Source organism: Sylvia atricapilla, chromosome W, assembly GCF_009819655.1.
Source record: "Sylvia atricapilla isolate bSylAtr1 chromosome W, bSylAtr1.pri, whole genome shotgun sequence".
Classification (NCBI taxonomy): domain Eukaryota; kingdom Metazoa; phylum Chordata; class Aves; order Passeriformes; family Sylviidae; genus Sylvia; species Sylvia atricapilla.
In genome coordinates, this window is record NC_089173.1 from 3,604,318 (window position 1) to 3,628,619 (window position 24,302).

Here is a 24,302-nt window from a genome sequence, read left to right on the forward strand (position 1 = left end):
CCTCCCAAGCATCTACCTGTTCTGGTGCAGGGTCCTTCATGAGCTGTGGGTGGATCTCTGCAACCCCATGGACCTCCATGGGCTGCAGCAAGACAGCTGCTTCTCCATGGTCTTCGCCACAGGATGCAGGGGAATCTCAGCTCTGGTGCCTGGAGCACCTCCTCCCCCTTCTTCTTCAATGACTTTGGTGTATGCAGAGTTGTCGCCTCACATATTCTGACTCTGCTCTTCTCTGTCTGAAATTAAAACTGTGCAATAACCCTTGTTTTGATTTCTTCTTAAATCTATTATCACAAAGGTGTTACCACCATTTCTAATTGGTCCAGTCTTGGCCAGCAGCATGTCCATCTTTGGAACCACCAGGGATTGGTTCTGCTGGATGTTGTGGAAACTTCAGCAATTTCTCACAGAAGCCATCTCTGTGGCCGCCCCACTGCCAAAAACCAGGCCATGCAAACCCAATGCACTCTATGAAACAGGTGCATCCTGTCAGGCATCAGTAGATCAGGTGTTGAGTAATTTCTCCTATGGGCAACAAACCCAAAATTTGTTTTATTGCAGTGTGTTGATACAATTATTGCAATTATTAGAGAGATGCTTCTGCCCAAATTAAGGTGCAAATGAAACCATATGATGAAGTCAATAGTACAGATTTTATTTAACAGTACATGTGATGTAGAGAGATAGAAAAGTAGAAAAAAAGGAGGAGAGAATGAGAATGAGAGAGGTTAAGTAGAAAGATATCACCACCCATGGATCCAGATTATGTCCTGTTCATTGTCTTCTGGTCTTCTCGGTGGTGAGGGTCCCATGAAACATAGAGTTTGGTGGGTTCAGGTATACGTGGGAATGCCCAAGCACCTCCCCTGGGGGGGGCGGGGTGGAATTTTTACACTGTCTTTTTTTTTCTGTGCTCAGAAATTTTGTAATATCATAATTAACTAGGACAAAAATTTCTCTCTCTGGATGTACTAAATATCTAAATATCCTCTTTCCCCAATGACTTCAGACTGTTGAAGATGCTTCTGTAACATGAGAACTGTATTATCCAAGTATTTTAACCCTCTCTCATTGCACCCCCAGGATGGTGGGAAAGTGCTGCCATCCCCATTTTACCGGTGGAAAATGGGGAACTGTGTCACAGACCTTAGATAAGACAGACCAGGTGAGTTACCTTTTCAATAAACCTGTTCCTCCCTACTGATGCTTTAAAGATCTAGAAATAAAGCAACACTACTTTGAGACAATATTAGTATAGGACGAAATATAAAAGCTGGTCTTTATTTGGAGGCCTCCAAGTGCAGATATGGAAAAATGCCCCCCCCCCCCCCCCCCCGGGGGCAAATACAGCTTTATAGGTTTAGCAAATTAGCATAATTGACAAGAATTCCCAATTAGAAGCACATGTAATGAGAAAATTCTCCCCCTTGGTTCCACCTCTTCTGGAGCCCCCCTTTCTTGCCTCTAGCTGTGCTAACTGTATTTTGTTTACGAGAAAGTGTCTCAAGAAGCTGGTTTTAGCCTTGGTTCCCAGAGGAGGCAAGATAGGATAGAAGTCTTTGGAATGTGTTTTGCCTTTCTGCCTATCAGGGTAGGAAAAGTACCAGAGTTAGTTAGGAACTATATAACTATACAACAATAGTCTACAGAGCTTACAAATATATATGAAGAAAATATAAAAGCAAAAATCATTTTTGCATCACTACTACTTATATAGCTAGGTCATTGATGTTTTATAGGATTACATCCATAATCCTGTATGACTGCAATCAGCTGAGATGAATACCACTCTTTGAGACTCAGCAAAGTCACCAAGGAAGCATAGACCAAAGTGATGAAATCAGCCTTAGCATTTTACAAATTACCTGGTAAAGAATATGTGCACCCCCTTATGGGGTGTTAGTTCTTGAAATCATAGAATCATAGACTCATAGAATGGTTTGGGTTGGAAGGGACCTTAAAGATGTTCAGATGGCATCAATGGGAAAACCATGGCAGTGCCAAGTAGCTCCTGGGGTTGATCTTGGATTGTGTTTCAGTTTTGGTTTCTTTCTGACCAGGCCCACCTCCGACCTTCGGCAGCGCCGCTTGCAAACTGCTCTTAGCGCTGCTGCTGCTTCTGCTGGGCCAGCGAGTGCTGGAAGTTACTATGCTGGGTCCCTGCTAGCCGTCACTCACACAGACCAGTTCCTGCTTGGAAAACCCTTACAAGACCTTTGTCCATGGTCCCTGCTCGGAAAACCCTGCTCACTTCCCTGTTTGTGGTCTCCCCTCAGAAAACTCCACTCACCTCCTTGCCTACAGTCTCCACTCAGAAAGCCCTGCCCACACAGTTCTCTCCAAGTGGCTTTCCCACTACTGGTGCTGACCCCACGCAACCAGGAAAACCCCATACATGTGGCTCCCTCTGAGCAATGGCCCTCCCATCACTGGTGCCTACCCCGGGCAACCAGGAAAACCCCCAATACATGCAGCTCACCCCAAGTGGTGGTTTTCCCGCTGCTGGCTCCATGGAAACAGGTACCTTGCTATTGAGTCAGCCCTGCTGGGCTCTACTGCTCAGCATCTTTGAGTCACCGCGGGCAGGCAAGCCTGCAGCGCTGGAGCTTTACTGCGCTTAGCGCTACTGAACGCTGTTCACACAAATCTGCCTCTGCTTGTGGTTCCTGGTGCAGGCGACTCCACCTGAGGCTTTTTCTTACCCCTTCTCCATATGTGTCCCTCCAGCCATGGGTCTCCTGCCTCACTTTTTTCTCCATGTCCTGCCCGCAGTTTCTCTGCCCCTCTTTCACTCGCATGCTGCCATTTTGTGGTTCTCCCTCTTTCCTCTTACTCTGTATCCCACCCTTAAACCCAGTAACTCTCAACCTGACATTCTCAGGTGCTCTTGAGTTCCCCCTAAAACTGGTAAAGCTCAGTCTGGCGTCCCACTGGCCACGGGTCCCCACTTTCCTCTTACTCCGTGTCCTGTCCTATGTGTCCAATTGTGCAATATCCTGAAGCTCCAACAGACCAGGAATGGGTCCTGTGTACTACTTGTCTGGAGCTGACGTTTGTATACCCGGATTATGGACTAACAATCTGGCCAAAACAATTATGAGGATGGTACTCACCTTCCCCCTCTTCTTTCTCATTATTCAGTCTTCCGCTGTGCCCAGGGTTTTGACCTGCAATCACTGATGGTCCCAGGAGTAATCAATTGAGCCTCCAAACTCACGATGGGGCACACTTCTCTTTCAAAAACTCCTAGGGCCATGGAGACGAGGTGTATATCCCAAAACGAGGCCCCATTTGTGAGAAACTATGCTCACTTTTAAAATTTAAAAGGTTTATTAAACCTTAACAAAATACAACAAAAGACTGAATAAGGAGAAAGAGCAGCTCTGGGAGTCTCCGTGACCAGCAGCCACATGCTCATCTACAAAATGGATGTTCTGCTTTTTGTACCCTTCGCTTCTCCCAAAGTCTTGTCAGTCAACTTCTTCTCTGCCATCTGTTGGTGGAGATATCTTTCTTACAACTTGTTTGGAGGTCAGGTGTTGCCATGCTGCTCCTCCTAGTAACAAGCCTGGCCTCCCCTAGATGCCCCAATCAGTGACAACAATACAAGGGGGAAGGGAAAGAGGACTATGGGGAGAACATACAAAAATAACATAACTATACATCTATAAAATTTCTCTTAACATACATGTATTATTCATCCCTTAATTGTGAGAGCCAACCATCGCATTGCTCATCTATAACAGCTGTGTGTCTGTTAAAAGGTTTTTGGCTTGTGCCACACCGTACTCTGTTACCTTGTCTGTTGCGCAGATCAGGATGGTGCAGATTGTGCGGGAGTGGACCGTGTGAGCCTTTCGTGTTAATGGCTTGTCAACATTGTAAACACAAATACTGGTGCAGGTCAAAACTAAGATTCCCAATTTGTGGTAAGTGCAGTATCTGCAGAATAAGAGTTAAGAATGGAACACAGGTGATAATTTTCACTGTAAAGTGCGGGCATTTGGATAGCACCTGGAATGGGTAGCACCAACAGTAAGGAGATTGTCAAAAAGAGTCTGTTGGGGTGAGTTTTGGCTCATTGGAAGGATTTGGGAGGGGTCCATGGAGGCAATTTAAAGAAAAGTGATTTAATTAAATATTGTAATCAATGGTGGCCACTATATAAATTAGAAAATGAAGAAAAGTGGCCTGTAAATGGGACCTTACAATACTCTATTGCAATTAATGCTGTTTTTAAGAAGAGAAAACAAATGGAATGAAGTTATTTACCTGGATATTTTTTTTCACTCTGAGAAACAAGCCTGAATTGCAGAGAAGGTGTGGTATTAATTTACCCCCACAAGATCCCTTAGTTTTGGCCCTAGAGAAGGATGGAGGTAAAAGAAAAATGAGGTGTTGTTCTGCATGTAGTATAAGTCAGAGATGTCATAAGCTGAGAAAGAGAGAAGAAGAAAATAGGGAGGTTGATATTTTAGAATTACAATCTTATCTCCTCAGGAGAATCCCTGAGGCCCCTCAATTATCACCTCGTGGTAGTAGATAAGAAAGTGAGAAGAGAGATGAATCAGTCAACCTGGATGAGGGAATGAGCTCAGGGATTCCAGTAACATCTCACACTAGAAGCAAGACTAAAAATATTTTACCAGTCATTGCTCCTTTGAGGCAAATAGTAGGTCCCAAGGAAAATGCCATGAGAGTAAAAGTACCTTTTTTCCACTAGTGATTTGAATAGTTGGAGAGAAGAGGTTAAAAATTTCAGGGAAGACCCCAGTTAAGTGGCAAACCTATTTGAGTTGATAGTCAAGAACCGCGACCCAGATTGGGGTGATGTCAATTTAATGCTGACAGAATTAACAGAAATTGAAAAAGAATTAGTGATTAAAACAACTAAAGCACATGTACAGGGACAAATTGCTAGTGAAGCCCTACAGGGTAATGTGGACATGTTATTCCCTACCAAAAATCCTCTGTGGCATCCGAACGATCCAGGTAACTATGCCTCACTAACCATATAGTGGCAGTTAGTCAATTTTGGATTAGAGAATGTCATTACAAAAGCAGTAAATTGGGCATTGATGTTTAATGTTAATCAGAGACAACAGGAGTCTCCTACCAACTTTGTAGATAGACTATTGTTGCAGCAGTAGATAACAGTGAGTGATGGGGACTGGCAGATCTTTCCCTAGCAGACCAGCTAGTTAAGATACAGCTAAGGAATGATAAAGAAGTTGAATTCTTAATAGATACAAGGTGTTGTGGTTTAACATAGTTTAGTTTATAGTTAAGAAAAAAATCTATGAGGTACAGAGGTGATTCCTTGTAAGGAGCTTGGCAGCTTCCTTTGGACGTGACAAAACCAATCAGCTGGCTAGTTTGAATATTGGCAACCTGTTAAACCACTTAAAAGAGCTGAGCACGCCTCTGTGAAATCACATTTAAAAACAAACAAAGCCCGGGAAAAGCTCTCTTGCCTCCGGCCTTTGAACAGGAAGTTGGACACTGGCCGGGCCAGACCCCACTCTGCCACGCAGCTCAGGGGGCCTGGCAGGGCTGGGCTGAAATTCTGCCGCTGCTGAGTTTTGCCAGCAACCACTGGGCAGGAGGAGGGGAAGCCATTGGCCCATGGCATGCTACCGCTTAATTCTAGCCTGGCTACTGAGATGGCCCCCCGGCGTGGCCGCCAAAAAATCCTCCACTGTAAACAGCTCTGGCCCCCTCCTGGCAGAGATCACATGACCATCCACAGGCCTGGATGAAATATTAATGCTTTTAGTGCACAGATGAAACTTGCTGACATCAATCCTCTCTCAAGTGAGAAAAAAGTAAAGAGTGAATACACGTAGAGAAAACAACATGGAGACATCAAGGTCATAAAGAAGGAGTCAAATCCCAGATGGGAGGAGAGTGAGGAGATACCTTAGTCTTGGGCTGAAATTCTCTTGTAAGGTTACGGTGAAGAGATAATTGGTACGTCAGACTTATTTTTTCCCTGTATCTCATTGTTGGCTATTAGGTTTGTTGCTTTTTTACTCTAAAGAATTTTTCCCCATAAGTTGCTAGGAGACTAAGTATTGGGTGCTTAAGGGTGCTTGACCCAAAACAAAGAGGTGGCCAAAAGTCAGGAGGGGGAGATAAGGACAGGGCTGGGGGCAGCCTCTCTCTGGCTCTTGACATCACATCGGAGAAGACACGGGCAGGCTGCTGCTTGCTGCAGTAGGAGTTCGCTATCCCAACCGGGTCTGGTCCCGAGAACTCTACCACCATCTGCTCGTGGGCCCCGGAACATTGAGCTCGCCTCCTCCTGCCCTGTTGGGCTGGCCCTGTCCCACCACCACCGTTTCTTCAGCACTGCTGTGAGGCTTTTTGCTACTCTGTAGCCCTGCACTCCCTGCCCTGCCGGGACATCCCTGACATTCCAGCTACCACTGGCAGAGCTTCTGATCATCCACCAGCCCAGGATTTTCCACCATTCCAGCCTGGTGCTCTCGGAGTCCCAAGAGATTGGACTGCCCCGGGCTTTGTGAAACAAAGCCCCTTGAAGTTCCTGGTTCTGTTATTATTATTTCTGTAGTTCTTGTTTGTTTGCCTGGTTATACATACTAGTAAAGAACTGTTATTCCTATTCCATACCTTTGCCTGAAATCTCCTTTAATTTTCTAAATTATAATAATTCGAAGGGAGGTCCTGCCCCTCCTTAGCAGATACCTGTCTTTCAAACCAAGACACTCATGGAATGCATTGAGGGGATCTAGTGTTCTAGCCACAGCTGTGAGCAGAAGCACCAGTGTTGAAGCAAGCAGATGTTGAAGTAGCTGTGATCCAATGAGAAGTTTGAACAGAGAGAGATGAGAAACCTGGCCCCAGGGATGGAAGAAGAAAACCTCTGTTCCCAGAGATAAGAGAAGAGAACTTTTTGTTTCTGTACTAGAACAGCTCATCCTTAAAATTGTGCCACAATAAGATGAAATGACCTGTGGTGGTAGTTGTGGGGAAAACTACCAAAACGTGGGAAGGACTTCATGATTGCAGATTTTCGGGTGGCTGCTATTCATGAAAATTCACACCACGAGAGGACTGTTTCTTGTGAAAAAGTCTCTATGGCATGGCAGGAGAGACTTCTCTCCCTAAGTGAATTGAAGAAAGATTATTTTAGAAGTGGTAAACTGACTGAAAACACCAAATTTGTCTCTACATTGGCAGTGGAAAAAGAAAGTAAAACTGGGGAGAGGAGAAGTGTTCTAAAGGTTTGTTCTGATTCCTTATTATTTTTCTTTTAATTCTGTTAATAAAGTTTTTCTTTATACCCTTTAAAGTTTTGAGCCTGCTTTGGTCTCCTCCTAATCCTTATCTTGCAGCAGAAAATTAGTAAATTCTAGTCAGTGCACTGGTGTTTGGCTAGCACTAGACCCACTACATTAATTGGTGCATTGACCAGGAAACTCAGACTAGCAAACCAAAAGCATTACACTTAATTGGTGTTTCTGCCTGGCAAAAAAAAATCTCTTTGTCCTGGTTTAGGGCAAATTTGGGAGGAAACTTCCAAAGGGATCCCTCTAGAAAGCAGATTTAAGTAGTCCCTTCCCCAACTGGTACAGGAAAAGATTTCCTTGGAGAAAAGTGGAAAAAGACTATTTAACAAGCAAAGTATTCATAAGCATAAAAATTTAATAATATTAATCAGTAAAACCTTTCGCTGTTCTGAAGAGATGGCAAATTCACTAAGTCCTTTTCATGGGGTGAAGCTTGGCTTCCTCAGTCTCTTATCAGTCCCTCCTGTGCTGGAAAAATGCCGTATCCCAGGCCCCAGTGGGCCACAGGCATGAACTCTTGGTTTTTTTCTGGGTTTTTTAGTCCAGAGCAGGCTGAACAGTTCCAGGAAAAGAAAAAGCCACAGTTCGGGGAACTTCTCTGCCTCCGCTAGATAAAAAAACTAACTAAAAGCAAAGGAGAGCTCTCTCCCTCTGTCTGTGCTGCAGTCAACTGTTGAAGTACTAGAAATTTAGAGTTTGGGGTTTTAGTGTATAGTAATACATATGAGTCAAGATGGAAGGTTTTGGGTATTGTCTTTGTCCTTCTTCTTCACCTTCTTCTTTCTTCTTCTTCACGAATCTGGGTGGCTTTCTGTAATTGGGTAAAAGAAGTACACATTGCAGGTTTCGGGTGATCATAATCGGATTAGAAGCATAAATAATATAGATGTCAGCTGTTTATTGGATAATTTGGACTTAAATAGCCTTGAATAGACACCATTTTGGCTCACTTTCTTGACTTGTTAGAGAGAGCTCACATCACATGAGTTTGTAATAGATAAGGATAAATTTCAGAGTGAGACTTCAAAAACACCATCTCCTGAGTTTTATTCACCCTGACCTTGGAGCAGGAAAGAGCCAGGAATTCCAAAATATGGTGCCCATCATGTGAAGAAAAAGCCTAAGCTCCTAGGCCAGGGTCCCTGAAGGAAGAAATCAGCAGTATATGCGGAAAAAGCAGCATTAAGCCGGTGTGTGGCAGCGAAAAGCTGGAAAAACTGAATCCCCGGGAACAAGACCAGCTCAGATCTGAAGCTCATGTCTGCTGGCCAGAGGCGAGACTGTGAGACCATGGTTATCAGCTGACCTTTGAGTGAGGTAGGAATCTTTTTTATATCTTCCTTCACAGCCAAAATCAATATAAAAATGGGAAAATGTAACATCCAAGACACAAAAAGAAGCAAGAGAAAAATTAGAATTCGTGGTTAAAAAGCATCCTATACCCGTCTCAAGAGATGAATTGCGAGATATGTTAACTTGGGTCCAAGAAAAGTTTCCAACTGCAGATATAGAACTGCTTTTAAGTCCATCCTTATGGGACTCCATCAGTTTAAAACTATATGATGAAGCCACACTCAAAAACACCACAGCTGCAAAACTTCTGCCGGTATGTAGAGCAGTTTATGAGTCCATAATCAACATAAATTATACACAATACACCTCCAGTGACACTAACTTGGCACAGAAAAAAGAGGTGGGTGCGTAGGAAGGGGGAGTGGTTCCATCAGTGTCCACAGGTTCACTGCCACTTGAAAAATCGCTGATAACTACCCAGACAGAGGTGGGGACAGCCCAGGCAGTCCAGGGTGTTCAAAGACCTCTCCAGCCTTGCGGAAGTATTACCTACAGACCGGGGACCTCACAGATTATCGGAAACTGGAGAGGGGAGCAGTGCGGAACCTGTCTGTATTCAGAAAGTGGCCGATACAGAAATATCGCAACTTATGTTAACAAAGCAGCCAGCAGCTGCATATACGATCTCAATTATGCAAACAACACAAGCATTTATGCAAATTTGCAAGAACTGTTGCCTGCATTTAATTATCAATCAAGCAATGAGCTCAAACAACACAATTTCTGTCTTTTGCGGCTGATGGGGCAGAAAGACCCAGTCCAAAACGTGCAAGGGATCAGACCATTCAACATTCCATCGACCACTGATACCTGTAGGATGCAAATAAATCACAAGAAAACAACCTTTCAGATTCACAATAAGGATCGATCAATCCGCAGGAAGCATGGTGGGCAACGGCACATCAGCCCGCACCATCCCCATGCTTTCCACCACGGCAGTAACTTTTCAGAGGTCTCGTAACAACCTCCATGTCCCAGACTTCTTCTCGAGGCAGGAAACAGGGATGTTCCAGGGACTGGTAGAAAGTTCCAGATGATCCTGGCCCAACAGCTCCCGAACCAAGTCACGAAGGGCGACAAAGTCGTCCTGAAGAAGGGTCCATTCCAGACGCCAAGTAGCAAGGGAGAGACTCGCAATGTCTGCTCCAAAGACAGACAGAGTAAAAGTCATTTCAGGACAGTCTCTGGCCAGAGCAACAGTCCAGTGAACATGAGGCAGCCCGGTAGCTTCAGAGCAGCCTCCTTCTCTCCACTGGCTCTTTGTCCTGCGAACAGAAGACTCAAAAACACAAGTTGAGCAATTCAGGTCCCTTCAGGGACAGTGACAGGGGTGGGTGGGTGTGGAAACTATGCTCACCCAGCAGACTGCCATCGGCTCTGGGGATTGGGAAGACACTCGTGTCCGAGAGCGCTTCCTTTTCATGCTCCACTGCCCATTTCCTGAGCCCAATAGAGGCTGGCCATTCACATGAACTGTGGCATTACAAGCATAGGCCATGTGACCTGGCCTTCCACATCGTCCACAGAGAAACAAAGGAGTGGTCCCCTTTTGAAATCATTTCCCTTTCTTCTTGCCAGCCTGAGCACTTGCCTGTTTCAGCTTCCCACCCTGCTGACCCTTCCAGGTTGTCTGCAGGGTGGTAGCCATGGCAGCCACCTTAGCACCTGTGGTGCCCAGCTTTGGACAGGCCTTGGCCATTTGCAAGAGTGAGGGATCACCTGTAAGGGCCTCAATGATCCTCCTGCACTCTGCATTGCAATTGCTCCTTGCCAGATGCTTGAGCAACATTATTCTGGTATTAAAATCATCTACCTGTCGCTCAACTGAAGCTGTCAGCCTCTCTGTGAACTGCAGGAAGGGTTCGTCAGTCCCCTGAAGAATTGTGGCAAAAGACTGTTTCGGTGCAGACATCTCCATTGTCTGTACCAATGCTGCCATGCCAACTTTCTGGCACTGCTCCAGTACCAAGGGCTCACAGGTGATCTGCCTATTAACATCAGCAAACTCACCTATACCCAGCAGCACTTCTGGCCCGACCCCATACTTACGGTCATCTTGACGAGCCATCTGATTCTGTGCTGCAGTCTTTTCAGCCAAATGAGATCACTTGGACTCAAATAGGTCATATTAGACCAGCTGCAAGAGAACCTTGGCCAAATACTGAATGTCCCATAGGGAAAGCGGCAGGGTGTTTTACAGCTGCTAAAAACTGATCCAGGCTGGGACAGGGGCACATCATCCCCTCTCCCGGCCTGGGAGTCACTGGGCCAGGTGGGCCTCCCTTGAAGGCGTGGGCCCCGGCAGGCCAGGCCCTCCCGGCCCCCTCCAAAGGAGAGAGCTAGGACTGCCTTACCTCCTGTGAAGAAAGAGAAAAAGATCTCAAGCTTCCTTCTAACTTTTAAAGTTGTATGACCCAGAAGTGTATCCTTGCATGCAATTGGCTATTTTAGTTGTCAGTTCAAAAGAAATCACCAATTGCACCTCACCATCTGTGCTAAACTAGCACACCTATAAACAGAAAAACTTGTCAAATTGTTATTGCGAAATGTTCCCTGTGTAGACTGAAATTACAATGAGATCATCCTGTTAAAGCACCAGCTCTACATATCACTGAAGGGAAAACTTTATGGTCTACATGGCAAATTGATTATATCAGACCATTCTGCAGGATATCAATACATCCTCACAGGAGTGGAAGTAGTCTTCAGCTTGCTTATGATGACTAAGTGTTGGAAAGACAAGGAGTAAAATACGGTGGGAGGGCTATCATTTTGATTCTCAAATCTACCTACTCCTGATGTTATCTAAAGTGATAATGGTTCATATTTCTTGTGTAAGGAAGTGAAAGACTGGGCAAAACAAGAGGGAATTTATTGGGTATTCCACACCCCATACTACCCTCAATCAAATAGGGTGATTGAAAGAGCTAATGGCTTATTGAAAAGGATCTCAAACCACAATGAGATATGAGACTTCCTCAAATACTCCATCAGTTAAATAATTGATATGGACCTACTCAAAGCCCTGTAAGCCAAAAATTCTTTGTAAAAACTGAGCTTAGTGCTCCAACTACTGTGAAAAAATAATATGCAAGGATATTACAGCCAGGACAGTCTGTGATAGTCAATCAACTATCCATTGGTGCTGTGCCTAAGACCTAACTAAACCTTGTGGTCCACTTGTGTGGGAAGCTACTGATAACAGTGGTGGAAAACACAGAATTAATGCATGATGGTTTTTTCCTACTTTTTGGTGGGATAACCTGTTTGAACTCACCCCATTGAAACAAGTCTCTATTTTCTCTTACAGCACCCTGAAGGATGTTAAATGGAAATGCTGTGTTCATGCTACTTTTCCAAACTCTAGTAATGTTACTTCTCCTAACCTGTGGCCAAAGAACCCTAGAGTAGCCATGGTCTCAAGCTCATGTTAAGTATACTGGGACTATGGGAATACATTCTAGTAAGGGAGGTGGAAAGTTTCTCACCATAGTCATGCACAAAACTGAAATATTCTTAGAAAACTAATGGAACTGGGATAAAGATGAAGTTGATGATAAATTTCCTTGACTTTGGGAAATGCCAGGGAAAGAAAAGTAGGGTGCCAGATGATCAACAGGTCTACCCACGAGAAAGCATCTCAGATATCTGTGTACAAGATTACATCAAGCCCAAAAGCAAAAGATAGGAAACTTTGCACCTCTGAAAGATTGGACTGTTGGTAAATTTTTACCTTAGTACAAACAGTTTTTGTAGTCTGCCTCTGGACTCATCATAGCATGGACCTATCATTTAAATTTAAAATAGACATTACTGAGCCTAGTACACTATCCACTCCAATTGTAAAGGATAAGAAAACCCTATCCCTACAAATTTCTGAAATCAGATCATTTGTAATCAAAAATACAGGCCAGCAGTGTGTAAGGGCATCTGTGGACAGCAGGGACAAAGGAACTCTGTAGACCTGAGATATTCTAGAAACACGTGGTTTTATTGCAAGGGTCGTGAGTAAAGAGGGCGTGCTTTCAGCCACCAGCCTCAGCTGAAGTGAAGCCCTTAAAGAGAGAGGGAGATAGAGAGGGGATATGAGGTAAGGGAGGTAAGAAGAGTGCCGGGGTCAGGGCGATAGGAAAGAGGGAGGTAGAAGAAGCAGAGGGAGAGAGCGGGCAAGAGAAGGGGTGAAGAGGCAAGAGAGGTAATAGAGTGCAGGGAAAAGAGTAGGGAAAAAGAGAGCGTCGAGAGGGGAAGGAGCAAGAGGTAAGAGGAGAAGGTAAGAGCTAAGAGGAAAGAGGTAAGAGCATAAGAGAGTGAGGACCTTGTTGCAACACATTATATCTCCTTTTATGTTGAATATTCTAATTCACAGTGACCAACCAGCGCAAGATACAAAACCTACAAACTTTGCATGCAACCTATGAGAACTACTAAATTACCATATCATCCTACATTCTAAACTCTGAAGACTACTTTTCTTATCTACTTTTTCCTTGATGCCTTGGCAGAGAGGAGACGGACTGCATTCTTGGGTCCTTTTGTTTTCTGTCCTTCAACCTATCTCCAGTTAATCACCATCTTCCTGCCTGCCATGCCTACATCTCAAAGCTGGCCTTCATTTCTATTTCACTCACAGATTTTATATCTCCAGTATTTCTTACCAGACAATCATATCCACAAGCCCTTCCTGTCCCATCTTTCCCAACAGCAATGAATACTATTCAATCCATTATGGATTTAAGCAAGTAAAACTACTGATACAAATTAATATCTCTACAATCAAACCAACCTGTTCACTATTCCTAAGCATGATGTGTTAGTTTAAAGCAGTTGGGATTTTTTTTTGGTGGGTGGTGAAAGCCACAGAGGCAACTTCTGAGATAGAAGCTGCTTGAAGCTTCTATGTCCAGCAGAGCCAATCCCTGAAGGCTCTGATGATGGATATATTGCTAGCCCAATTAGAAGACTTGGTAAAGCCTCTGTGATGACATATTTAAGGAGGAAAAAATGCACACAGTCCAGCTTCTTTCGAGGGGTGAGGAGGTGCTGCAGGGAAGACTATGTGCCTGGGGCCATGCAGTCACCGCCATCTTGGCACAGCTCATAATGTACTTTGCCTGCTTAGACACTTGTAACCAGCCATGCTGTGAGCAGAAGGGCAGAAGCAGTGGCAGCAGCTTCTCCTTTTCAGTGCCTTGCCATGAAGAGAGGTGTTGAATGGTGCCACTGCGCCGGGAACTGGCCTGGTGCTGGTGGGGACCATGCGGCCAGCAGCAAGGGACATGGCAAGCAATTCCCCAATATGGAGCCCAGGTGAGATCAACCTTTCAATGCTGCAAAACCCTATAAGAACTTTTCAATTGTTAGAACTTGAGAACAAATGAACCTGCTTACAACAATTTTTTCCCGAGTCAGAGAAAAGGAAAAAGTTAAGACACTTGAGGAGAACAACATGGTGGCACTAAGGTCAGTGAGGGAAAGGAGGGACAGGAGGTGCTCCAAACATCAGAGCTGAAATTCTTCTGCAAGCCATGGTGAGGACTATAATACAACAGTCTCCCTGTAATTCATGAAGTGCATGGGGGGATGCAGACATCCACTTGCAGCCGGTGAGAAAAGATGCTCACACTGGAGTGAGTGGATGCTAAAAAGCTGTAATCCAGACTGGAGACTTGAACAGAGAGAGAAGATAGAGAAAGAGGACCCTTGCTTCAAAACTAGAACAGCTCATCCTTAAAAGACTACATCCCATGAATTAATGACCCACGAAAAACAGTTGTGGGAAGGACTCATGTTGCAGCAGGTTGGGTGGGACTTCTACTTGTGAAAATTAAAACCACGCCAGAAAAGAAACTCCTTTTCCTAAGCTAACTGAAAAAAAATTTTTAGAAGTGGCAAACTGACTAAAGACCCCATGTTTTGTCTCCCTGTGCTGTAAGTAGGAAGGAAGGAGGGGCTGGAGGGAGAAAAAAGATCTTCTAAAGACTTCTTTTAGTTCTCATTATCCTCATTTAAGTATTAATAATTTTTTCTTTATACTGTTTAAATTTGAGTCTGTTTTGCCTTTAATGTTTTCTCTTAATCCTTATCTCAGCTCATGAGCCCTTTGGTTTTTCTTTCCCCCTCCTCTGATCAACTGTAGCAGAGGAGAATAAGTGACTAGCTTTTTCGTGAGTGCCTGGTTCTTAGCCATTGTCAACATATTACATGGGCAATCACTCACTTCTCCAAAGCAAACAAGGAGAGATGTTGCCTATATACTAGGGATAGGACTCTTAAATAGTATACATGCTGAAGTACTTGTAAATAATCTGAGCACAACAAGTGATTTGAACAAATTAGAACACCCATTACAGACTTCTCTATTAATACTGAGAAATAAGTAATTAATGGTTCTTATCTGATATACTCTCTCAGTGAGAAAGAATTAATGAAAGGGACAAACAACTGATTCTGGATGCACTTGGTGCAGCCCAAAATAATGTTTCTCTAGCTCTTAGTTGTATCCAACCTCAATTGCAGATGCAATCTATGGCAACAACAATTATAAGAGAAAGTGAAGTGAAGATGCCACCTTAACCACTGAAATTCAACAGGCAATTTGGGATAATGCAACTAAAATTTGAAAAATAATTCCAATCTTGGCTGTATTTAGTCAATTTTACTTATGACCCCATCAACAATAGGACCACCCAAGGGCAGTTGATTCCAGGTGTACGGGACACCCCTCCAACTGAAAACTGTGGGATGCACTCTGCTGCTAAAGGGATTGAGAAAAATGCATTAGCAATATCAGTGGTGTCACTGATGCCTTAAGTTTTAGCTTTCATGCTTTTCAGATTCTGTGCTGCCTAGGGGTGGAGTTCTAAGCCTCATATTAAGTGCTAGGAAGCTCTCTTCACAGAGCAGGTAGACAAAAAAAATCCTTTTCCTTCTGAAGACCAAGGACAACGAGTACAATTTTCAGGCCCTAAAGCATAAACAACAGTTGACTGAGGAGAGAAACAAGAAGGATGAAACCTCACAACCTGGAGCTGTAATTGGACAATTAAACCCCAATATGCAAATGGACCAAAACTTATAAAAGTGTAAGACCTTGTGACTGGTCAGACATTTTTTTTACCATCTTAGTCCACTTTGGGTGTAGCCCTGGTCAGGCTCTTGTCCTGCCCAAGGTATACCCTAAAGGCTTTTCAATAAATACCTACTTTATTCTCTAGCTCTGTCCAGTCTCTCTTTCAGGTCAGCCTTCTCAAGGTATCATTACCACTTTGCTGCCTTTGGCTTCAGTTCATATTGAAGTTTCAACATGTCCAGTAGGGCAGCACTTAGTGGTGGCATGACTTTATTCAGGCCACGATGGTCCACTGTCAGCCTCCATTTTTCATTAGACTTTCTCACTGGTCATATGGGGCTATTTAAGTGTGAGCAGGTCCTGTGAATCACTCCTTGTCTGTCCAGTTGATGAATCAGTTTATGGATGAGAATAAGGGAGTTTTGGTTGGTGCAATAATGCCACTGGTGCACCAATGTGATAGCAATTGGCCCCTGTTCTTTGACTGTCAGCAGGATGCCCAGGGAATTCCCAGGTGGAATCATTGTCCCTGGAAGTGTTCAAAAAAGTGTAGATATAGTGCTTAGAGATGTGGTTTAGTAGTAGACTTGGCATTACTGGGATAATATTTTGTCTCAATTGATACTGAGTAGCATGTGGCCAGAGTGTAATAAGTCATGTGCTAATATATCAATCTCTGAGGGACCAGCCTTCTGCAGAGAATTGGCTATAATTAATTAGCAAGACTGGTCCTCTGAGGTGTTTTGTAAATCAGATTTAATAAGGAAAAATATCAAAATAATGAACGTTACAGAAAACAAATAATAAGCCATGCACAGGTGTCTGAGAAAACCTCTGACACCTTGCTAAGACACCCCAAAAAGCTCCTACTTCCTTAGTGCTCCTTCCTAAATACTGAATGTTCTAGGAGGGATAATCTGGCTTGCAGCCAATAAGATCACCAAGAGGCTTTGACTTACACTCTCAGAGCCCAATCCATGCTCTTGTGCTGGTGCTGAGCCAATCTCTGTCAGCAGGGTATGGAAATTTCTGGGTTCTTTATCTTAAGGGGTGAGCCTTTAACTTTTTCCTATATGGAAAACACTTGCTGGGTGTGCGGCATGCTTTACTACACTCAATGATCTTGGTTATTTTTATAATCTTAATGATTCTATGATTCTGTGCCGAGGATGCATGGAGCCTCTGGACCAGTGACAGTGGAGTGCCTTTGCCATTCATTGACAGACAGGTTGATTTCAGCCTCCAATTCAGTCTGCTGTTGGGATCTCCTTGTCACTCCAGAAACACAAATTACTTCTGCCCCTTCTATAGCTTGACGGCATTAAGGTACACTGTGCACTGGTACCTACTAAAGATTTGTACTCCTTGTGGGTCTGATGTGCCAGGGCATCTGCGCCACACAATGCAGTAAACCCCTTTTGTATTGGTTTTGCACAGCCTGATTTTCGGTAGCAGGGGGATGTCAGGGTCCGCAAACATATGTGGGAGACCTGATGATTCGTTTTAGGGATCGCAGAGCATCAAAGACACAGCGGAGGACAACTCAGTTTACTCAATAAAAAATGCACCTTTATTTAGTGCCAACAAATGCGATAGTGGGGAGAGAAATAAAGGATAATAAGAAAGATAGAGAAAGGGGAAGGGGGTTATAGATACTAACGTGGAGGGATGAGTCCTCAAGGCCGAGATGCCTATAGATGCTATCTTCTCCAGTGGGGTGTACACAAAAGTGAGCAGGGGTCTCCAGAGTTTTTATAGGTTGGTCAAGGCAGGAACCAAAGCGAGGGGCACAGAGCCAAAGCAGGAGCCACCTGTGATGAGGCAAAGTGAGGGGCACAGAGACAGAGCAGGAACCACCCGTGTTGAGGTTGGGTGCTCAGGAACAAGCTGCACACCGTACATGTCCGTACTCTGGTATGGACAGACCAGTTTGGGCAAGTAGCCTTGGCTCAGTCCACTGTGACCAGTTCCATTGTTCTTGCACTCCATTCTCATGGAGATGCATACCAGTCCTCTGAGACTTGGCAAACATTCCACCTCAGCCAGGCCAGGGGCTCCTTTCAGAGTTTGGGGTCTCAGTCCTCAATCATTGGAGACAGTCGTGAGGCATATCACATCCTCGGACAGACTCTGACACCACTCCGTGACTCACGACTGATGACAAGGGTTCTCTTCCAGCAAGGGTCTGCAGCGTTGTCTTCAGGACTCGTCAGTGTTGGTAGCATATATCCCAGAAAACAGAGACAGTATAGAAGGTGAGAGATAGAGAGAGAGAGAGGAAAAGGAAAAATTAAAAAAAGGAAATAAAAGGAAAACAAAATCAATCAATATTGATTAAAACAATTTTTCAAAATAATCAAACAAATCACAAAATCAAAAAAACAGTAAACAACAAACAATTAATAATAATTAATTAAAACTTTTTTCTTCAAATTAATCAAAACAAATCACAAAATTCCTTAAAGTTTTCCAAACAAAAGCTTAATTTTAACTAAAAAAACACTAATTAAAACTATTTCAAATTAATTTGCTCTTGCAGGCCTGATTTCCACTGTTTTGGTAGTGTGTCTCATGTCAGTAACTTTAGGAGTGTCTTTTGCAAAAGGAGTATTGACTAAACTATGTGCATTCATTATGGATGTCAAGTGTGTCACCTGCTTCATCATTTTCCAATTTAGGATGTATAAAACAACTGATAAAACAAAACCAATCAAAACCAAAATCAAAAGAACAACAATTGGATGACACACTTTGTTTAGGATACCTGTAGCAGTAGGTAACCACACAAAAAGGATATCCCACCACCTGTGTTCAGCATCCTTTTTTACTCTTTATAAAGCACAATGTATTTCCTTCACATCATGATGAACTGTTACTAACGTTTTCTGTCCATTTTTCTTGATCTTTTCCAAAATTCCCATTAAGTCCTGGTGAAGCAACAATTGCTTAATCAAAGTTAGATTCATTCCAATGGGGGCAGGCATTATCTGATGAATCAGTGTAAAATTGGATTGCAAAAAGTGATAGGACGTGACTGGAACTGTGTAGAAAAAGTCACATCCTGTAATTGTGGTAAAATTGCAAACACAAAAATTTGAATGATTCCTAAGATTCACTACTACATTTTCTACAAACACTACATCACAAGCAGTCCTTACACAAGCACATCCATTGCCTATATACACAAGCACTGTTTTAGGAGCTTCGTTAGGATGTTTTAAATTGACAGTTTGCCATTTCCCCCCGATTTAACCGGCCCATTCTCTATGCTCAGAAGGATAGAGAATAGCTCCATCATGATTCATACCGAATGCAATATCAAATGCACTGAGGCTTTGCATATTGTTAACACAAAAACTGTGACTGTGTTGGTATTGGGATTATAGGTCAAGTTCAACAACTTCCACCAGGATTGGAATTCCCTTTCAAAATCATTTACATTGTCCCAAATTATTTTCTGAATTTCAGTAGGAAAGATGCCTTCCTCACCTTCCCTTATGATTGAGGCAACAACTGTCTGCATCCAAAACTGTGCCTGGATGCAGCTAAGGGCCAAAAAAAACATTGCTTTGTGTATCTTTTCCCAATTTGGTAATATGTTTGATAACAGCCACTGATTGGGTTCCCAAGGCCAATAAGGACAACTACAGTAGTTGTAATTTGGTAAAATCTCTAATTGTGGCAACCAATTTATTCATTAATCAATACTGTTTAAAATTCCTGTTTAAAATATTTATCACGGTTTACATGGCCTTCATGTCCCTCGGAGTTCTCCTGTGAAAAGTAAGCACAACAGAATCTGCCACCAGGAGGCAGAAAACTAGAAAGATGGAAATTATCCAAAGCGTATTTATTCGATACTCTTTCCCTAGAGCATCAAGGAGTACCCATGTGTATTTATTCAGAGGGGATTTTAGCACTAGTGGTACTTCCCCTACAGTAGGGAGGTCCACCAAGACAGGTTGTCCAGGGTAACGTGCTGGATTGTTGGAATCACTTGGTCCCTATAGTGAGGGAACTCTGCTTGGAGCTGTCGGGCAAAAAGCAGAAGCATCAGTAAACCAAGAATCTGCTGTCTGTTTGGGGGAAAAGGGAGGGGTAATGACTGAGGCAGGTTTGTCTTGGATGCTATCCAAGTTTTCTACTTTTGTTTTGCTAGATTTTTCACAGCTCCTTCAGTTATTGAGAAGATGTTACAATAATGTTCAATCTGAGCATACCACTTCCTTATTGAGGCCCTCTGGGCCACCCCGTCGGGTGGGGGGGTCCCAGTAGTGACTGACTTAATAACTTTGAAAGGACCTCTCAAGACAATCGGTTGCTGTTGTGCAAACGTCTCCACTTCTATGAGACCTAGGCTAACCACAAACAAGCCTTTTTCCCAGGTAGTATACCTCTTTTCAGCATCTTTGAAACCATGTAAATAAAAAACAACAGGCCTCGTCCGACCCTCAGGACCCCGCTGCCATATGTATATTAGCAATCCTGAGGAGGCAAATCCCCATTTCACCTGAAAAGAATATGTAGGATAAATAGGGCCAAGGGCTTGGTGAGCAGTTGCTTCAAAAATCAATAATTGCATTGCTTCCTCCTGAAAAGCAGTCCATTCCCATAGGCAGGCGGCTTTGTGGACACCTTCCAAAAGTTGGTCGGGGGTACCAACTATAGCTAAAGGGTCTCCCCTTTACAAAGGATTACCTCCTCCGGCCCAGAAAGCTGCACACTGTGTCAGGGACCATGTGTCAATAATCTAATTGTTTAAAACTTGTGTAAGGGAATGTTGTGGCTGGTTGCCCAAGGCTGGTGGAAGAGGAGGTGCGCTAAGTTGTGGATTAGATGGGTTCAATGCAATAGGTTTGGGACAGGGCCAATTAAAAATTATTTTAGCCAATTTATCATGTGGCAGTTTGTCCATTACTTCTCGTGGCACTCTCCTCTTCAGCCCTAGCAACCACAACTGCTGCTGGTTAGAGATTTGTTTTCCCTTTTCTGGTTTTTCATTAGGAGAAGCAATGTGCCTGACTCCTCTGGGTTTTTCGGGTTTGTCCTCTGAGTGCTTCACTGGTCCATATTTTCTACTGTAACTTATCAACTCTTCTGCTACTTCACTCCATGTCCAAACTTTACGACTGCTGTTAGATTGTGTGATAGGAGTAGCAAAAGATGAGGAGTCAGTGGAATCAGTTTGATCACTTGTATGTCCAAGAAATCTTTCAAGCCTATCTACTGAGGTGATAGTTGCTATTGTTTTTTGAAAAAGAATTGCTGTTGGTTTAAGTGATTCTGGCAAACCTCGAATTAGGGAGGTCATAATCGCAGGTTTGACAGGCTGTTGCATTGGTGACTCATAGCCAGAGAATAATTTTCTTTCATGTATCATTTGCAAACATGCAGCTTTGTGTATGTTTTCCAGGAGTTGGTCTGAGGTGCTGACAATTGCCAGAGGGTCGCCCCTTTCAAGGGGGTTTAGTCCCCCTGCCCAGTAAGCTGCACGCTGTGTCAGGGACCATGGAGCACGTGTATTTCCTGTTGTTAAGAAAACTCCATGTCCCCAATAGCCACTTGCTTCTTGTTCACTTAATTTAATTTGGTCACCTCCAGTGAGTGAAACTCTAAAAACATACTCTGTCTCTGATTTACTAGGGAGGCGGGAGTATTCCTTTTTTATTTTAGCTAATTCAGTGGCTGTGTATGGAATTTCTTTGGTGGTTATGTGAGGATCATGATCCTCTTCATTTATGTAATTATATTCTGTTTTAACGAGAGGTCTCAAGTTGGAGCAACAGTGTTCCCCACAATTTTGCATGTGTACTAATTCCTTCTGAGGGTATATCTGTTTAATATTGTGTATCTCCTTTCCTTCTATCTCTTTAGGTGAATCTACAGGTTTTAAGTTTTTACTTTGCTCTTCTGCAAGGCAAATCTGCAGCAAATAAATCTGATTTTCTTTCTGTTCCAGTTGTTTTTGCAATGCTTCTACCAAATTTTGCAGGGAGTTCTATTATTGCTTTTTCTTCACTTACCTGTTTAAAACGGGTTTCTATGGCTGCCGAAAGACAGGCCCCCAAAACTGAGCAAAGAATGGTTTTATTTCTGCCCAGTTTAAATCTAGCATCATGTTGCAAAGAATATATTTTATCTACAGTGTTTTCAAAATTATACCAGTTATTATTCTGTGCCCACCCTTCTCCAGCTGGAGAAGGTCTAGCACCATGTTTGCAAGCAAAGCATAAAATGCATCCTTATGTTTTTCAGTCATTTTGGTGAAGGACAACAACCACTCTCAGGGAGGTATTCTTAAAGTTACACACTGCACAGCTCAAACTGTGACTCCCTTCACTTCCCTGGAATGGGTGAGGAGACCAAAACTGCTTGGGAGGTACTTCTTAGTTACAAAATGGTTGTCTCTTCAACTACACCAAGCAGCCCAAAACACACAACAACTAACTACAGTCCCATCTTTTGCACAATGAGATCTTTTAGGAAATCCTGATGACAGGGAATGCTCTTCACCTGGATGTATACAGTTTGCGGAATTTTCCCTCACCCCCCTTACTTTCTAACAGTGCTCACTGAAGTGGCATGCTAGGTGCTGCTGAGACGAGGGTCCTTCCCCTGTTACAAACTATATAAAGCCCGCAAGTCCTCTGTCTATCAAGATCCTGTCCGTGATGCCAATTTAATGTCAGGGTCTGCAAACATATGCGGGAGACCTGAATGGTTCGTTTTAGGGATCTCAGAGCGAAAAAGAAACAGCGGGGGACAACTCAGTTTGCTCAACAAAAAATGCACCTTTATTTAGTGCCAACAAATGTGATAGTGGGGAGAGAAATAAAGGATAGCAAGTCTCAGGGAGGGTTTCCTCACCCGAGATTTAGATTGTTTAAAGTCCTTGGCCCTCTAAAAGCCCCGAGTCACATTGGTATAAAAAGCAGAGTCTTCAAGGTTTATTTTCAGGTTTCTCATGTTGTTTATTATTTGATATCTCAGAATTTTCTCTGCTCCCAGCCAAGGTCCGGACAGCAGCTGGGACACGAGGCGACTGCCCACTGATGGGACATTCCCTTACATTTATACAGATAACTACATGTTGGTTATTTACTATTTCGTACCAATGCCTAGTGCTCACACTAAAAGTATCATTTCTACTTTGACCCAATCCACTCTAACTACTTTGTGCCATCACCACCCCAAAAGATGGAGGACAAAGAAGGAGAAGTACATGAGGTACCACTCAAATTCCACCATCTTGTCCCCATTTACCTCTATTCTATGAACCCTAAAACTACTGTATTTTGTATTGTCTACTGTGCTAAACTACTGTTTTCACATCTCGGTGGTTTGCAATTCCTTTCTCTGTGTTGGAAGCCTCTCCCATGGACTAAAATCAAACCCGGTGTTTTCCTGAGCTCTGTGCTAAGGTCTCCGAGCCCCCTTAAACGGCTCCACACCCCCCTGTCCAGGGCTCAAATTCCCTTCCTTGGGTCCCAGATCATCCAAGGGGATGTCCTGGACTCCAACAGTAAGAAAGATAGAGAAAGAGGGGAAGGGGATTATAGCTACCAATGTAGAGGGACAAGTCCTCGAGGCTGAGATGCCTATTGATGCTATCTTCTCCAGTGGGGTGTATGCAAAAGTGATCTGGGGTCTCCAGAGTTTTTATAGGTTGGTCAAGGTGGGAACCAAAGCGAGGGGCACAGAGCCAAAGCAGGAGCCACCCGTGTTGAGGTTGGGTGCTCAGGAACAAGCTGCACACCGTACATGTCCGTACTTTGGTATGGACAGACCATTTTGGGCAAGTAGCCTTGGCTCAGTCCACTGTGACCAGTTCCATTGTTCTTGCACTCTGTTCTCATGGAGATGCATACCAGTCCTCCGAGACTTGGCAAACATTCCACCTCAGCCAGGCCAGGGGCTCCTTTCAGAGTCTGGGGTCTCAGTCCTCAATCATTGTAGACAGTCGTGAGGCATATCACATCCTTGGACAGACTCTGACATGGGGCCACAAAGATGGCTCTTGTGCAAAGCTGCTGAAAGCTTCCACCATGTCCATTAGAGCAAATCTCTGATGGCTTTGAAGATGGACATGCTGCTGGCCAAAAATGGGCCAATTAGAGAGGTTGGTAACACCTCTGTGATGACATATTTAAGAAGGAAATCAAACAAAGTCACACAGTTTTGCTTTTAGTCAGAGAAGAGGAGGAGGTGAGAAACATGTGAAGGAAAACAACATGGCGACACCAAAGTCAATGAAGGAGGAGGAGGAGGTGGTCCAGGCTCTGGAGCCGAGATTCCTCTGCAGTCCATGGCAAAGACCATGGGGAAGCAGGTTGACCCCTGCAGCCCATGGGGATGCAGAGATCCACCTGCAGGGGTTGTGCCGATGGCTCTGACAAACACTCGAGGACCAGTGGCCTGGGCCACTATTAATTCTAATGGCCACCAACACAGGATCAGCTCCCGATGGGTATTCCCCACATTCTGAGCAGTTCTTGTTTCTGTACAAGCCTGGTTAGCTCTGAACAAACCAGGTTTCTCAATGAAGCCCCCATCTGGCAGCAGCGAGC

The 24,302-nt window shown here is 43.8% G+C and overlaps 1 protein-coding gene across 1 annotated transcript; it reads right to left on the reverse strand.

Moving 5' to 3' along the window:
* Positions 1-20,485: 20,485 nt before the first annotated feature.
* Positions 20,486-21,953, reverse strand: LOC136373393 (uncharacterized; the record flags this gene model as incomplete). The annotated part of the gene is given in 2 exon segments (XM_066338301.1): positions 20,486-21,730; positions 21,732-21,953. Coding segments are annotated over 2 exon segments (1,467 nt in total), but the record flags the coding sequence as incomplete, so codon positions are not given.
* Positions 21,954-24,302: the final 2,349 nt, after the last annotated feature.